General features: G+C 45.0%; 1 protein-coding gene across 1 annotated transcript; it reads right to left on the bottom strand.

Annotated features, from left to right (window-relative positions):
• Window positions 1–2,839: 2,839 nt before the first annotated feature.
• On the bottom strand, window positions 2,840–15,968 carry CRTAM (cytotoxic and regulatory T cell molecule). The gene is made up of 8 exons (XM_039721764.1): window positions 15,846–15,968; window positions 12,271–12,423; window positions 10,082–10,213; window positions 7,580–7,750; window positions 6,756–7,043; window positions 4,188–4,334; window positions 3,492–3,575; window positions 2,840–3,188 (listed from the first exon to the last, which is right to left on the bottom strand). The coding sequence occupies exons 1-8, from the start codon at window positions 15,892–15,894 to the stop codon at window positions 3,016–3,018; spliced, it is 1,197 nt and encodes a 398-aa protein (XP_039577698.1). The 5' UTR covers window positions 15,895–15,968; the 3' UTR covers window positions 2,840–3,015.
• Between the last annotated feature and the right edge of the window lie 1,793 nt (window positions 15,969–17,761).

Below are 17,761 nucleotides of genomic sequence, written 5' to 3'. Positions count from 1 at the left end.
TGTTTCCTCTGGAAAATGGAATTGTTTCCACTGGAAAATGGAATTGTTTCCACTGGAAAACGGAATTGTTTCCACTGGAAAATGGAATTATTTCCACTGAAATACGGAATTATTTCCATTGGAAAATGGAATTATTTCAATTGGAAAATGGAATTGTTTCCATTGGAAAACGGAATTGTTTCAATTGGAAAATGGAATTGTTTCCACTGGAAAATGGAATTATTTCCATTGGAAAATGGAATTATTTCCTCTGGAAAATGGAATTGTTTCCTCTGGAAAATGGAATTGTTTCCACTGGAAAATGGAATTGTTTCCACTGGAAAACGGAATTGTTTCCACTGGAAAATGGAATTATTTCCACTGAAATACGGAATTATTTCCATTGGAAAATGGAATTATTTCAATTGGAAAATGGAATTGTTTCCATTGGAAAATGGAATTGTTTCCACTGGAAAATGGAATTATTTCCATTGGAAAATGGAATTATTTCCACTGGAAAATAGAATTGTTTCCACTGAAATATGGAATTATTTCCATTGGAAAACTGAATTGTTTCCACTGAAATATTGAATTATTTCCATTGGAAAATGAAATTATTTCCACTGGAAAACGGAAGTATTTCCACTGAAATATTGAATTATTTCCATTTGGAAACCAGAATTATTTCCATTGGAAACCAGAATTATTTCCATTGGAAAATGGAATTGTTTCCCCTGGAAAATGGAATTCTTTACACTGAAATATGGAATTATTTCCACTGAAAAAAAATGTATTATTTCCACCAAAAAATGGAATAATTTCCATTGAAATATGGAATTGTTTCCATTCAAATATGACATTATTTCCATTGGAAAATGGCATACACAGGCCCTTTTATCTCATTGTGCACTCAAACCCAAGTTTCGTTAATTTTTTCATATTTCCAGTGAGAAATCATAGTCCCCTGGAAAATGGAATTCTTTACACTGAAATATGGAATTATTTCCACTGAAAAAAATGTATTATTTCCACCAAAAAATGGAATAATTTCCATTGAAATATGGAATTGTTTCCATTGGAAAATGGAATACACAGGGCCTTTTATCTCACTGGGTATTCAAACCCCAGTTTCCAGTGAGAAATAATAATCTCGAGTGAGTTTTATTTCATGAGATTTCACTGTCCCGTTCTGGGCTTCGTGCAGGGAGGAACTGGAGTGGAAGAGCTTCCTTCCCAGGAGGGGGCAGAGCCCCAGCAGCCCAGGGAGGTTTTGGCTCTCCCTGCTGGAGCCACCCCAGCCCCACGGGATGTGTCCTGTCCCTGCTCCGGGTGACCCTGCCGGGCCAGAGCTCCCTTCCCACCCCAAATCCCCCGGGGCTCTGTGAGAAAAACGCATTTTTCACATTCTGCAAATGACAAAAAATCGCTGTAATTCACATTTAAATGTAAATCACCATTCAGCAAATGGCAAAAATCATCGTAATTCACATTTCCTTTATTGCAGGGATTTGCTTTTACCCTCCTGGAGCAGGAAGGGCTCCCCGGAGGAGACCCAGCTCTCCTGCTGCCCTCATCCCAGCATTTGGGCAGCCCAGGGGGGACATCCCCTTCACAGGACCATCAAATCATCAAATAATTTGGGTTGGATTGCTGGGTTTTTTTTAATTTTTAACCCTTTAGCCATCAGGCCACTTTCCAGCTTGGTTAAATCCAGCTGCAAGTGCAGGTTTGGTGTCCCAAGGAGAAAAGAAAAGTCACAGTTGGGTTGTAGCACCTGTGGTCACAGAGGAGGTGACAAAATCAATCCTAAATATCTTAATTTGGGCCTGGGTGTCCTGGAGAGCGCTGATTGCTGCTGGGGGTGCTGAGCTGCTCATGGCAGAGGTTCCTGAGGTGCTCTGAAGTTCCAGGAGGCTCAGGCCAGGTTTCCAGGAGGACATGGGGTGCAGAGCTGTTTGAGGCACAGGTTCCTGAGATGCTCTGAAGGTCCCAGGTGGCTCAGGCCGGGTTTCCAGGAGCACTTGAAGGATTGATCATTACTTAATAATGATCAATCCGTAATTTAGGATCTCATGAGGGATTTGTGAGGTGCTCTGAAGGTCCCAGGTGGCTCAGGCCGGGTTTCCAGGAGCACCTGAAGGATTGATCATTATTTAATGCTGATCAATCCATAATTTTGGGGCTCCTGAGGGATTTTTGAGATGCTCTGAAGTTCCAGGTGGCTCAGGGCAGGTTTCCAGGAGCACCTGAGGCATTGATCATTACTTAATAATGATCAATCCATAATTTAGGAGCTCCTGAGGGATTTGTGAGATGCTCTGAAGGTCCCAGGTGGCTCAGGGCAGGTTTCCAGGAGCACCTGAAGGACTGATCATTATTTAATAATGATCAATCCGTAATTTAGGAGCTCCTGAGGGATTTGTGAGGTGCTCTGAAGGTCCCAGGTGGCTCAGGCCGGGTTTCCAGGAGCACTTGAAGGATTGATCATTATTTAATGCTGATCAATCCATAATTTAGGAGCTCCTGAGGGATTTGTGAGGTGCTCTGAAGGTCCCAGGTGGCTCAGGCCAGGTTTCCAGGAGGACATGGGGTGCAGAACTGTTGGTGGCACAGGTTCCTGATGTGCTCTGAAGTTCCAGGTGGCTCAGGCCAGGTTTCCAGGAGGACATGGGGTGCAGAACTGTTGGTGGCACAGGGTCCTGATGTGCTCTGAAGTTCCAGGTTGCTCAAGCCGGGTTTCCAGGAGCACTTGAAGGACTGATCATTATTTAATGCTGATCAATCCATAATTTAGGAGTTCCTGAGGGATTTGTGAGATGCTCTGAAGTTCCAGGCGGCTCAGGCTCTGAAGTTCCAGGTGGCTCAGGCCAGGTTTCCAGGAGCACCAGCCCCCCTCCCCGCCCTGCTGGGTGACAAAACCCCCCGCAGGTGGCTTTGGGATGGAGCTCCCTGTCCCTCCTGCTCCCTCGAATCAAGAGCCCTGGAAAGTTCCACACAAACATCAGGAATTTGCAGTTTCCTGCACGTTCCCCACCCTTACACATCTGTCTCCCTGCCACAGGTGAATTTTTCCTCATTTATTGCCGTGGTTTGGGTGCCTGGGTTCTTCTCTGGGATTTCTGGATTCTTCTCTGGGGTTTCCAGGTTCTTCTCTGGGGTTTCCACGTGTCCTTCTGTTACATACTGCAGGTTGGATTTGGGATTTCCAGCTAAAACACAACAATTATTATATATTATATATTATATATTATATATTATATATGGCAGCCACCTGCTCTGGCCACAGTCATCAGCAATTAAATAAAACAAGAATTATTTATTAATTATTATAATTAAAGAAACAACAATTATTTATTATAATTAAATATCACAATGTTAATTGAATATTATAATTATTATAACACTTATAAGGTTATTATTAAAATTATTTATTATAATTAAATAAAACAACAATTCATTATTATTTAAAACAAGAACATATTTACAAGAATATGTTAATTCAAGATTTTTACCTTGTCCATTCTTCTCATGGCCTGGACTGTCTTCATTAGATCTGGATTTATAACTCTCCAATGTTTGCTGTGAAACGTCATTTTCTGTGAGGGAAAAACCCACAAAAATTAATTTAAATAATGAAATGATTTAAATTTAATTAAATAAAATAAAAAAGAAAATAATTAAATTATAAATTTATTTAAAATTAATTAATTAAATAAATAAAATAATTAAAACCCCACAAAAATTAGTGGAGAGAATGAGATTTTTTTTCCCCCCATTATTCCTTCTCACCCTCTGCCTTGAGCATAAAAATCCTGAGAGAAGAGTTACAAAACAGGGATTTCATCAGCCTGAGAGAGATCACCTTCATCTCATGAAAATCCTGAGAGAAGAGTCACAAATTGGGGACCTCATCAGCCTGAGAGAGATGACCATCATCTCATACACCATCATCTCCCAAAAATCCTGAGAGAAGAGTCACAAAATTGGGATCTCATCAGCCTGACAGAGATCGCCATCGTCTCATACAGGATCATCTCACAAAAATCCTGAGAGAAGAGTTACAAATTTGGGATTTCTCAGCCTGACAGAGATCCCCACCGTCTCATACACCATCATCTCACAGAAACCCCGAGAGAGGGGTCCCAAACTGGGGATCCCTCAGCCTGAGCACCTCAGGGGTGCCTCGAGGCACCAGTCCCAGTGCTCACCTCTCCTCCACACCCCGTGCGCCTTCTTCAGCTTCACCATGAACAGCAGCACAATGATGAGCAGCACCAAGATGAGAGCGGCCACCAGGACGGGCAGCAGGAGGTTCTTCTCCTTCTTCAGGAGCCCTTTGGATTCAGGATTTCGCTCTGTAACACAGGTTTGTGCTGTTAAATGCCCTGGGAACTTCTGGGAATTCAAACAGGAATGATTTCACCCCGCTGATGCATTCCTGAAAAATCAAATTTCTTTCCTGCACGGGAAATTTGACTGGAGCAAAGAGACCTTTTTGTATGAATAATTTTTCCTTTTATATATATCTTATTTATTTATATTATTCATATATAAAAGGAAATATTTATATATTTATATATATTTCCTTTTCCTTTCCTTTAGTTATGTATACCTTTTCCTTTCCAAAATCTTCCAGTGATCATTTCTAGCAGTCACACTGGTTGCTAGAACAAATTCATTTTTCCAGCTGTGCTTCCCAGAATTTCCTCCCTGTTACCCCATTCCATTCTCTGAGATTTTCTAGACAAATCCTCTTTTGCAACTGCTTGAATTTCTCCCCTTGATCAGCAGGGAGGTGAAGTCCAGATTTCCTTCAGGAAATTCTAATTCTGACTCCTTTTGTACAGCAAAGGTCCAAATTTCTCATTTGAATCTAACTAAGGAGTTAACCACCTATGTCAGCTCCTTCCATGAGGTGCAACCAATCTTTAAGACACACAAATCTCTGGGAGAGCAGAATTCACCCAGGGAATTGGGAAGAAATCACCTTAACAAATGTGAATAATGAATTCATGAAGTTTTGAACTTAGTTTCAGGATATAATACAGTTAATATGATAGTATTAGTAGTATCATTAGTATAATATAATAGATAATGATATAATATAATATATACATATATAATATATATTACATAATTTTATATCATATATATAATATATATTATATATATGATATAATGATATAATATATCGTATATAATATAGTTAATATAATAGTATTACTAGTATAATTAGTGTAATATAATATATAATGATATAACATTTAAGATAGAATATAAAAGGATTATATATATAACATATATATACATTAGTCTATAACATATTATATTATATAACATATTATCATACATTATATATGTTATATAATATATAACATATATAGATGGAACAGGGATATATAAAATAATAATAATAATAATAATAATAAGAAGAAGAAGAAGAAGAAGAAGAAGAAGTTAATTATATACATAAGCATTAACTTTGATTTGCAATGCTGAAATGATGCTGCGTGCTGTGTGTACCAAAGCATTGCATTAAGAAGAGATTCCCCTTTCCTTTTCACACCCAGTAAAAGCCACAGAATTCCAGAGTGGTTTGGCTTGGAGGGGACCTGAAAGAATAATAATAATAATAATAATAATAATTTAATTATATACATAAGCATTGACTTTGATTTGCAATGCTGAAATGATGGTGTGTGCTGTGTGTACCAAAACTTTGCATTAAGAAGAGATTCCCCTTTCCTTTTCACACCCAGTAAAAGCCACAGAATTCCAGAGTGGTTTGGCTTGGAGGGGACCTGAAAGCTCCTCTGGTTCCAGCCCCCGTACAAGATTGAGGCTCCCTTTCCATGGATGCTGTCCTGACACGTGTCAGGATTTATCAGAGCAGGCTTTACCAGGATATGTTCATTTTGTGCTGTTTGCAATCACTGATAGATCACTTCTAAACCAATAAAAACCAAGAGTTTGGGCGTTTCTAAAGCAGCAATTATTTGTCACTGCAGGGCCTGTCGTGCTAAGCAGGTGCAGAACTCTTGGTGGGGTTTTGGGTAATTTATTTGGGCTGTGGAGATTTTAATTATGCTGGAAAAACCTCCTGGTTTTGGGAAGTAGAATTTGGTGCAAACATGGATGAAGAGGAACCCCTGAGGGAGCTGGGGGTGCTCACCTGGAGAAAAGGAGACTCAGGGGTGCCCTCCTCACTCTGCACAGCTCCTGAAAGGTGCCTGTGCTCAGCTGGGGCTGGGCTCTGTCTGCAGGCACTGACACAACCAGAGCACACAGCCTCCAGCTGCACCAAGGGAAACACAGGCTGGAGATCAGGAAGAAGTTTTTCCCAGAAAGGTGATAAAGTTCTGGAATGGCTGCCCGGGCAGGTGGTGCAGTCACCATCCCTGGGGGTGTTTAACAAAGCCTGGATGTGGCACTGGGGGCCAGGGTTGAGTTGAGCTGTTGGGGCTGGGCTGGACTCGATGATCTTTAGGGTCTCTCCCAACCTGGTCATTCTGGGATTCTGTGAATTCTGTGATTGTGTGAAGAGTTGTTGCACAGTGCCATCTAGTGCAGCCCATCCGGAGCATCCCAGCCTGCCTCCCACCCTGCTCCTGCCCTTCTTCCTCCAAGGACAGGGATTTTGGCAGGGAGGAGGAGGGAACAAGCAGGAAATGCTGCACCCTGTGTCCCACACTCCTCTGGGACCTGCTGTGCCCAGCAGCATTTCTGTAATTGTGATTTCAGCTTTGATAAATTCAGGTGACTGGGACCAAACTCACCGTTCAACGTGACATCTGTGAGGTTTGGCTGGGCTGGTGCTGAGCTGGGAATTGCTGGATTCTCTGGGGATGCAGAAGGTTTGGAAGCTTCTGGATCTTTTGGGGATGCAGAAGGTTTGGAAGCTTCTGGATCTTTTGGGGATGTAGAGGGGCTGGAAACTTCTGGATTCTCTGGGGATGAAGAGGGGCTGGTACCTGCTGGATTCTCTGGAGAACTGGAAACTGCTGGATTCTCTGAAGGACTGGGAACTTCTGCATCCTCTGAAAGTCTGGTTGTTTTTTTGCAGCCTAAAGAAACCCCCACCCCAAAAAAATGACAAAAATCATAAAAAGGCTTTGCCACCGAGCAGATCCTTGAAAAACTACCCTGCCCGCTCTGCATTTTTTGGGTTTTTTGCCCTGTCCCGTCCTCTGCATTGTTTTTTGGGTTTTCTGCCCTGCTCCATGCTCTGCATTGTTTGGGTTTTCTGGCTGTTCAAGGGTCTCACTTCCAGTCCCACCCTCAGCTCTCCTGCCCTCAGAATGTATTTGCTGCTCTGAAATGAGGAATCAAATGAAACTCTTGGCTGTGGGGAGCTTGGGGCAGGCGCTGCTGCTCAGCTCTGCCACCGAGGAGCAGCTCCAAACCCTTTTTTTTGCCCCAGGTTCCTCATTTTAAAGCAGACCCCACACTTCTGTGTGCGTCTGCATCATCTTCACCAGCTCCAAACCCTTTTTTTGCCCCGTGTTCCTCATTTTAAAAGCAAACCCCACACTTCTGTGTGCATCTGCATTATCTTCACCAGCTCGGGGCTGGAGAGGCAGAGCTGGAGGAGCTGCAGTACCCGAGCTGGGCAGGTCCTGGAAGGGGAAAGGTGCCAGCAGCCTCCGTGCCCCCAGCGCAGGGTGCTGGATGAGGCAGCTGGCTGTCACTCTGGGGCTGTAGCTGAGGATCCTCAGCGTGCTCCTCGTGCTCCATTTCTTCCCATCAGCTCCCAGCTGGTGCCTGGTGTCACCTGCAATCCCGGTGGGAGAAAAAATAAATAAAATAAAATAAATAAAAGCATTTTTATCACCCTGAAATCACGTTCTACAGCACAGGTATGACTCTTCCCCTTTTCCAGCTGTTGGAATTCACACTCGAGGATTCCTTGCCTTGCCACAAGGAATTAGGGGGAGTCTGATGGGATTCCCAGTATTACTGATTACTCCAGGTAGTGCTGATGATACAGAAAATAAAGTTGTGTTTGATGTGACCAGAGAAGTCTGTGAACAGCCCTGGTGGAGGGAGAGGTGTTTCAGATGTTCATCTGAAGGACACAAATATTTCTGTATTTACAAATAGAAATTTTCTACAAAATAATTTCTAGAATATAACTTCTATATTTAGAAAGATTTGTTTATAGTGCAGAGGTTCTGATGCTCCCCTTGCTCTGTCACCCTTAAATGAAAGAAATTCCCCATTTCCAAATGAACCTTTCCAGATCAGCATTTCTCAGCCCTCTTTTCCATCCCCAGCAGGGCCAGGTAAGCACTCCAAAAGGATTTCAGAAATCATCTTTGTCAGCAGCAGCTCAGTAATTACAGCTGCTTTGCCCCTGCTGAGCCCTGGTGTTGTCAGTAATTAAGATTTATTAGCTATTTTCTGATTAGTGTAAATATTTGCAGGAAGTGATTAAAGCTGGGAATGGAAAGGGGAGGAAGGAGAGTTACTCCGAGCCTTCAAAAAATGGAGAAAAACACAGAAATTGGAGAAATAGTCGATTAGGGCAATGATTTCTTATCTTTCAAACAATTCAATTTGTGTCTCCCACCTTTTTTATGTGAATGTGGCTGCTCTGAAGGGCAGCCCCAAACAAACCAAGGCAGCAGACACAGCTCAGGGGTTCCCTCTGCTCCAAAGGGAGGAGGAGGTCAAGGCAAGGAGAGGTTTTTGTTAAAATATTGGAGAAATGCAGTGCTGGCTTGCAGGAGGTGTTTAGTGTCTGAACTGTGTGTTGTGATGGCACTAATAATTCAGTTTATCAGGGTGGTTTCAGGCTTGGGGAACCCCACAGTTCTAGAAAATCACTGTGAGAGACAGGGATAAAAAAATTGGGGGGCATATTGAGGTTTTTATGACTTCCCAGGCCCTCACACACAGCCCAGCTCTTCCCAAACACAGGCAGCATTTAAAAACCTGCTTTTCCACCACGCACTGCTCTAGGTGTTCACCTTTTCTGCATTAAAACCCCCCAGGTTTTATCTGCCAGCCTGACTTATTATTAACTCTAATTTCCATCTATATTCAGGCCAGAACACACAATTCTCTGCTGTTTTCTAGAGCTCTAATTTAAAAATAAACCATCTTGGACCGGGGGAGGTTACAGGTTCAGCTTTAAATACATTTCCTGATGATGCAAAGCACAAGTAAGAGCTTGTTGATGTGTGAAGGAAAAGCCATTTGCATCCCTGAGTGTTTTTCTCACATTTTGATACAGATGTGCACTGGAGCTGATAAGGCATTATTATTATTTGTAGAATAATGTTATTTATAGCACTGCTAGAATGGCAGTTATTTGTGCAGGTTGAAGGAGAAAAAAGGCTGTTGGGGCTTTGAAAATCGTGGCTTCAGGATTTTGGGGGTTGTTTTACCCCAAATAAAGGGGAATAAGTGGAATTATTTCAAATAAGTGGAATTCAGTGCTGAGGTTCCAGGATTTTGGGTTTATTTTATACCAGTGGAATTTAATGCTGAAATTCCAAGGATTTTGGTTCATTTTATCCCAGTGGAATTCTGTGCTGAGGTTCCAAAATTCTGGGTTCATTTTATCCCTGTGGAATTTAGTGTTGAAATTCCAGGGGTTTGGGTTTATTTTATTCCACTGGAATTCAGCTGAAATTCCAGGATTTTGGGTTCAATGTATCCCAGTGGAATTCAGTGCTGAGATTCCAAGATTCTGGGTTCATTTTATCCTTGTGGAATTCAGTATTGAAATTCCAGGGTTTGGGGTTTATTTTATCCCACTGAAATTTAGAGCTGAGGTTCCAGGGGCTTGGATTTATTTTACCTAAGTGGAATTTTGTACTGAAGTTCCAAGATTCTGGGTTCATTTCATCCCAGTGGAATTTAGTGCTGAAATTTCAGGGGTTTGTTTCATTTTATCGCAGTGGAATTCAGTGCTGAGGTTCCAGGATTTGGGCTTTATTTCATCCCATTGGAATTTCGTGCTGACTGTTCCCCAGACCTGCCCCAAGCTGTAGGCAGGAGTGGCAGACCCAGCTGATATTTCACCCTCCAGCATCTTCAAACCACCCAAAACTGACAAAAACCAATTTTAGTGCTCTAAGAGTCTTTGAGCTCTTACCTGGGAGCTCGATCCCGTTGTCCAACAGCCAGGAAATCTGGGGCTGGGGTCTGCCCCCACGGGTGTAGCAGGAGAGTTTGATGCCTCTTCCTTCATCCTGGGAGACTTCCAGCACGGGGTGGGAGGGAGCAGCTGCAGCAGGGAGATTTAGGATCAGTTTAGAGGCATTTTCTACCTCCTTTTCATCAGAATTATTGCTTCTTTTCCTTGTAATCAGCATTATTGGAGGGTGTGAGGGTGTGGTGCAGACCCCCATAATCTGGGGCTGGGGTCTGCCCCCCCGGGTGTAGCAGGAGAGTTTGATGCCTCTTTCTTCATCCTGGGAGACTTCCAGCACGGGGTGGGAGGGAGCAGCTGCAGCAGGGAGATTTAGGATCAGTTTAGAGGCATTTTCTACCTCCTTTTCATCAGAATTATTGCTTCTTTTCCTTGTAATCAGCATTATTGGAGGGTGTGGTGCAGACCCCCAGCTGGGTAATAATTAGCATTGACACCACGATCCAGAAGGCATGAAAGACACTTTATCATTAGAAATCTCCAGTTCTTATAAAAACAATGGTGGACCTAAGACCTGACTGGTCTCAAAGTGAGAACGTCTCACACACTGTTGCTGGTTATCCATAACACACTCTAGAGAACCATATCTATAAGCAATTGTTACAGAAAGAGAGATAAAAATTGTTTGAATTATTTTCCTCTAAGTTTCCAACAGCTTCTACACAACTTTCTGGGATTTTTCTGGGAAAAAAAAATAAAAATCTGTGCTCTTTTCTGTGCCCACTCTCTGTGGCCAGAGAGCTGCTGCCACAAGAGGGGACTGGATTGCCAAGCAAATTGGATCCATTTGCCATCTCTGTGGTAGTTGTCTCTCTCTCTTGACTTTCTAATCTTTAATCCTTTCCTCCAGCTGCATAATTTACAGGAACCCTCAGGGTCAGCCCAACAAGTCCATGAACTTTTCCCACAAGTGCAGCACAGAAAATGCAACTTTCTGCCCTTAAATTGAACTGAAACTGGGGGTTTGTACAAACATCAGGGGGAAAGAGACTTCAAAACTTCTCTTTTTATTTTTTTTAAATTTTTTTTAGCTGAGGTTTTGACAAAATACTGAGCTGGAAGGAAATCCCAGCAATTTGGGTGAATCCCAGGCATTCTTATAATTAAAACTGAAAGGATTTGACAAGGAATGTTGAATAGCTGCAGAGGGGGAAGGCCAAGGGACTCCTCACCCTGCATTTGGACCAAGAGGAGGAGAGAGAAGGATGGAGAGATGGGAGGGGGGAAAGCAGAAATGGGAACTTCAGCTTTGCCAGCACATTTCAAAATCACTGCTATTTCCCCAAAATCTCCTCCTGATGCACTGCACCGAATTCCTGTGAGTGGAGGAGTGTCAGGGCTGCCAGGAATGTCCCCTCCTGTCCCCTCAAAGCCAGGGGTGGGTTCTGTGCTGACCTCTGGGTGCTGCTGGGAGCTGCAGCTCAGCGCTGACAGCTCTGCTGCTGGGGGTTTCCTTTTCACCAGGAAATCATTTACCAATTTACCACCACTGCTCGTCTGCCAGGAAGGGGCTGCAGCTCAGCCCCCACGAGGGAAGGAGTTGGTGCCTCAGGATTTCAGTTTTTCTATTTTCCATCTCTTTGCAATCCTGCAGTTCTTTAGTGCAGAACTCCAAACTCCACACACAGTGGGAGCTGCTGCTTCCCCATTTGGGGCAGACACAACAATTCCTCCCCAGGCCTGGCAATCAAGGACACCTCACTGCCTCAGGCCTGAGAGATGGAAACAAAAGGGAGTTGGGGGAGCAAACTTGGGGTCAATGACTTCATTAGCTGAAGCTGGAATTGGAAGATTCACCCCCAAAATGCAAATGGACCAAACTTATAAAAGGGTGAAAACCTGTGACTAATTATCAATTTTTGGGTGGGTTTTGTCTGCCCTAAATGTACCTGAAGGCCCTTCAATAAATAAAACTGCTTTTAATTATTTTAATTTTGTCTGGCCTCTGTTTTTTGGCAGCCCCAAGAGGCACCAATTTCTGGAGACCACGAAGGGAGAGGATCCTCTGGACCCAGCTACAACCCCCCCACCTTTGGCACTTTGGGCACCCCCGTGGCCAGGGTGGCAGCAGGGCCAGCTCAGTGTCCCCAGCCCTGGTGGGAAGTGCCACCACGCTGGGGTTTCACACTTACCCCGCTGGGCATTGAGGAAAATGGTGAAATTCTTGGGGTTTACCCACTGCAGGGTGAAGTTGTTGTTGCTGAGGGTGCTGAAGGTGCAGTTGAGATTTAGGTTTTCTCCTTCCTTCAGAGTCACAGAGTCACTGGCAGCCCCTGGAAACGCCCCTGCCACGCACCAGGGGGAAAAACAAGTTGGAAATTGTGACATGAAGCAAAGCAGGGATATTTTGCACACAGTAATGTGTTAATTTTCCTTTTCTGCAGTGGTTTTTTTAATACTTCTACATCACCACTATTGGTTGTAGGGTTATAAATAAATTATTGTCATTGGACAGGTCATCACAGGTCATCTGTGTGACAAAGATTTGGGATCTCCACCTGCCAACACGACCTGATTTAATTATCAAACCTGTTTTAGTTATTAGCCAAGAAAATATTTCATTATTAGCCAATAAAGAACTGAAGCAGACCAATTTCCTGCACTCTCTCCCCGTATTTAAACACAAACATTCCATTTTCACTTATTCCATGATTATAACTAAATCATATTTAAGGTCCCTTCCAACCCAAACCATTCTCTGATTTTATGTCCCATTTGCTCAGCGTGTGACTGAGCAGTGAATGATTTCCCAACACCTCTAAAAATGAGGATTTTTTACTCAGAAATGAAACTTCTTTTGAAAAAACCCCAAACCTGGCCTGGCAGAGGTTACTAAAATGAAATTTCACTCTCTCTTCTCCCAGCTCATTTCACAGGTGAGCAGTAAAATGTGTTTTTTTTCTCTCCAGCCATTCTAAGGCAGATAAAACACTTAGTGAAAATATTTGATGACCTGGAATGAATTGCCTTCTCCAGACAAAAACCATGCCCTGGAGAATCCTAACATTGGTGCCTGGCTTGGAGCTGAGCAAACAGGCAGCAGGAGAGTTTTGTTTTCATTCCTGTTTTGTGTGTTTTGATTTGATTTTCCATGTAGCTGTCGGCTGCCAGTTCCCACTGCAGTTTGGGGAAATGAATATTTCTGGGCTTTGGGGAAGATTTTCACGTTCTTAAAAATTTTAAATAGCTCAGAAATTTTATTTTATTTTTATTTTCTTCTTTTTGTCGGGAATTTTGCTGGAGCTGATTTTTGCTCCTCCAGAGCCAGCCCCGTCTCCCTGCAGGAGTTTCCCACGGGGATCGTGGCTGTGCCTGTCCCTGAGAGGAGCTGTGGCAGGAGGTGAGAGTTGTTTAGAGGCAGCTGGGGGCTGCGTGTGGTTTTCCACAGGCCCCTCGGGTATTTCTGTCCCCGTGCTGGTTTCCTGTCACCCCCAGCAGCGTGGGGTCTGGCAGGTCACACCTCTGGGGGTGACAGCAGCCGGGCTGAGCAAGAAGAGCTGCGGGTGTTGCTTGCTTTTCCAACCCGGGGCAGAAATGTAATTTCCATGGGAGACCACTGGAAAATGGGTTTTGTTCACAGCGTGACTCACAGGGTAAGTGTTCCCAGCACGGGGGCTCTGCTCTGCAGCCACTGTGCTCACCAAGTGTGGCACATGTCCCCATGGCAGCTCACGGGGGTGGCTTTTGTCCCACGTGGATCCCACCTGGAAAAACCACTCTGCCACCAAGGGACAGATCCTCGGCAAGAAAGGGCAGCAGTTTGGTGCTGGGAATTGCAGGATGCACCCAGCAGAGTGGTTCTACTCTGGTTGCTGTTCTTGGAGCCCCCAGGAAGTGGCTGAGAGCTCCTTGCACTGAGACTTGCACTGAGAGCAGGGGTGCAGAGTTATCTGTGAGACTGGTACCCACAGAAATGATTTATGATTTAGAATTTAATGATTTTGGTGCAGAGTTATCTGTGAGACTGGTACTCACAGAAATGATTTATGATTTAGAATTTAATGATTTTGGTGCAGTTAGTTATCTGTGAGACTGGTACCCACAGAAATGATTTATGATTTAGAATTTAATGATTTTGGTGCAGAGTTATCTGTGAGACTGGTACCCACAGCCACCCCATTTATGATTTTGGTGCAGTTATCTGTGAGATTCTGACCCACAATCAACCCCATTTAATAATTCTGGTGCAGAGTTATCTGTGAGATTCTGACCCACAGCCACCCTGTTTAATGAGTTCATTTTGGCACAGAGTTATCTGTGAGCTTGTGAACCACAATCATCCTGTTTAATTAGTTGGTTTTAGTGCTGTTATAGATGAGTAATGCAACAGTGTATTCTGATAAGGTTTTAATAAACCTTTTACATTTTTGGAAGTGAGTGTTATTTCTCACAGGTGCAGTTATCTGTGAGCCTGTAACCCACAAAGCAATACCATTTAATGAGTTTTAAAGCAGAGTTATCTGTGAGATTATAACCCACAGCCACCCCAGTTAATGAGTTTGGTGCAGTTATCTGTGAGATTGTAACCTTCAGAGCCACACCATTTAATAAATTTTGGTGCAGAGTGATCTGTGAGCCTGTAACCCACAGCCACCCCATTTAATGAGTTGTTTTTGTCCTGCCTCTGACCTGTGGATGGAGCTGAATTAATTCTGGAAGCCAAGGCAGCAGCTACAAATTCATCCTGCAGGAGTCTGGGGCAAAACTGGGAATTAGCAAATGGTCAGTGACAGCCCTGCAGAGGTTTCTGCTCCAGTGTCTGTCAGGAGAGAGGGAATAACTGCTCCAGGCCCAGGATCATACATCCATCTCTCCTGCCAAGGTCAGGAGTGATGCTGCAGGGATCCTGTCATGGATTGCTGCCCTGCTCCCTCCTTCCCTGGATCCTCTGGTAGATCCTTCCTGCATCCTCTGTTTGGCACAGTCAGACATGAACCTGTCACACTCCTGTGCCCAGAGACAAAGGAGCTCTAAATAAGCTGCCTCCTCTAAGGAGTGAGGAGATTGAGCATCCAAAGTGCTTTTCTTTTCCAAAGGGCTTTGCACGTTCTCCCTAAGCTGCTCTGACTTCACACAATGCACCCACAAAGGCACACGTGGATTTCTGACCCGGGCAAAGCAAGCAGTGATCCCCTGCCCAAATTTAAGGCAGAACTTTGGATACCCCGATGCTTTGTCAGCTCAAGCTGCCAGCAGTGACTCGGTCTCACTGATCCTGGGTTTAGGACTCAGTGAGCTCCCTGACCCCTAAATGGGGTGACAAAATTGGGAATGGGGTGACATTGCAGTTCTGTCACCCCAACACGAGCAGCACAGCCCTGTGCCCTGTGCTGCAGCTCTGGGAACTTCTCCCAGCTGGGCTGAGGAGGAGAGCTGGGCTGAGACAGCCCCGGGCTTACCTTGCAGCAGGAGCAGCGGCACGGTGAGCAGCACGCCGGGCACGCTCATGCTGGGCTGGGCTGGGCTGGGCTGGGCTGGGCTTGCTTGGACTGAGCTGGGCTTGGCTGGGCTGAGATGGGCTTGGATGAGATGAGATGAGATGAGATGAGATGAGATGAGATGAGATGAGATGAGATGAAATGGGGTGACATTGCAGTTCTGTCACCCCAACACGAGCAGCACAGCCCTGTGCCCTGTGCTGCAGCTCTGGGAACTTTTCCCAGCTGGGCTGGGGAGGAGAGCTGGGCTGAGACAGCCCCGGGCTTACCTTGCAGCAGGAGCAGCGGCACGGTGAGCAGCGCGCCGGGCACGCTCATGCTGGGCTGGGCTGGGCTGGGCTCGGCTGAGCTGGGCTTGGATGAGATGAGATGAACTGAGCTGGGCTGAGGTGAGCTGAGATGAGCTGGGCTTGGCTGGGCTGAGCTTGGCTTGGCTGAGCTGGGCTTGGCTGAGCTTGGCTGGGCTGAGATGGGCTCGGCTGAGCTGAGATGAGCTGAGCTGGGCTCGGCTGAGATGAGCTGAGCTGAGCTGGGCTCGGCTGAGCTGAGCTGGGTTGGGCTGAGCTGAGATGAGCTGAGCTGAGTTGGGCTTGGCTGAGATGAGCTGAGCTGAGTTGGGCTTGGCTGAGATGAGCTGGGCTGAGTTGGGCTCGGCTGAGATGAGCTGGGCTCGGCTGAGCTGAGCTGAGCTGAGCTGGACTCAGCTGAGCTGGGCTCGGCTGAGCTGGGCTCGGCTGAGCTGAGCTTGGCTGGGCTCAGCTTCCTCTCTGCGGGGCTGCCGCTGTCCCCGCTCCCTTTTCAGCACATCCACCGTGACTTCATCAGCGCCGGGGTCGCTGTCCCTTCCCTGTGCCCCAGCTCGAGTTTCCTCTCTGGTGGTGGCTGCTGTGACATCGGTGACCTCATGGTCCCCCGCAGGAACTGGTGGGCGACAGCAGCGGGGACTCCCGAGTTCAGAGCAGCCCCCAAAGCGGGACACGGGCTCAGCTCGGGGGGATCGCGGGCAGGGGGAAGGGAAAAGGTCTGGGAAGCGTGGAGTGGGGTGTCCCTGCTGCTGTGGTGGCCCGGGATGTCACTGCCCAGGCCAGGAAGGCAGCGGTGGCTGCGGCAAGGCTGCTTGAAACCCATTTTAAAATGCCTGGATTATAAAAATGACACTTGTGGGTGTGGCAAGGATGCCTAAAAACCCATTTTAAATGACTGGATTAAAAAATGTCACTCGTGGATGTGGCAAGGGTGCTTGAAAATGCATTTTAAATCTTTGGATTAAAAATGTCACTCGTGGATGTGGCAAGGCAGTTCAACACCCATTTTAAATGCCTGGATTATAAAAATTACACTTGTGGAAGTGGCAAAGCTGCTTGAAAACCTGTTTTGAATGGCTGGACTAAAAAATGTCACTCGTGGAAGTGGCAAGGCTGCTTGAAAATGCATTTAAAATCTTTGGATTAAAAATGTCACTCGTGGAAGTTTGCAAGGCTGCTTAAAAACCCATTTAAAATCTTGGATTATAAAAATGTCACTCGTGGAAGTGGCAAGGCTGCTTAAAAACCCATTTAAAATGCCTGAATTATAAAAATAACACCTGTGGATGTGGCAAGACTGCCTAAAACCCCATTTAAAATGCCGAATTAAAAAAAAAAGTCACTCATGGATGTGGCAAGGCTGCTTGAAAACCAATTTAAAATGTCTGGACTAAAAAATGTCACTCGTGGATGTGTCAAGGCTGCCTAAAAACCCATTTTAAATGCTTGGACTAAAAAGAAAAAGTCCCTTTTGTGGCACTGTGGTGTTGCCAGGAGGTTTTTGGCTGGCTGTGCCTGCGGGGATGCTGCAGGAGCAGCAGTGGAAAAAGGAATTGCTGCCTGTGGTTGTGGCAGGAGGTGCTGGGAGGAGGGATGGGGACACCAGCAGGTGCCAGGGGACAAAATTGGGGTTTCCCCTTGCAGGTCTGATGATTGCAGCCTGTGTGATAACATCACATTTATCTCATGGTTTGTGATTCCCAAAAAGAATTTTTGGCAGATCCTCTTCTGGCCCTCCTTTGCAACTGCTCAAAATTTGGTGTGGACAACCATGACAGTCAAAATAAACGGAATTTAATTAGATATTTATTGTTTAAAACCTGTGTGTGCTTGAGTGAAGTGGAGAAAATGAATTATGAACACATGGTGTGTTTTATTCC

The sequence above is a fragment of the Passer montanus genome, unplaced genomic scaffold (genome assembly GCF_014805655.1).
Source record: "Passer montanus isolate IOZ18808 unplaced genomic scaffold, ASM1480565v1 scaffold47, whole genome shotgun sequence".
Classification (NCBI taxonomy): Eukaryota; Metazoa; Chordata; class Aves; order Passeriformes; family Passeridae; genus Passer; species Passer montanus.
The sequence above is the reverse complement of the archived record's forward strand: the minus strand, read 5'-3'. Positions and strand labels throughout refer to the sequence as shown.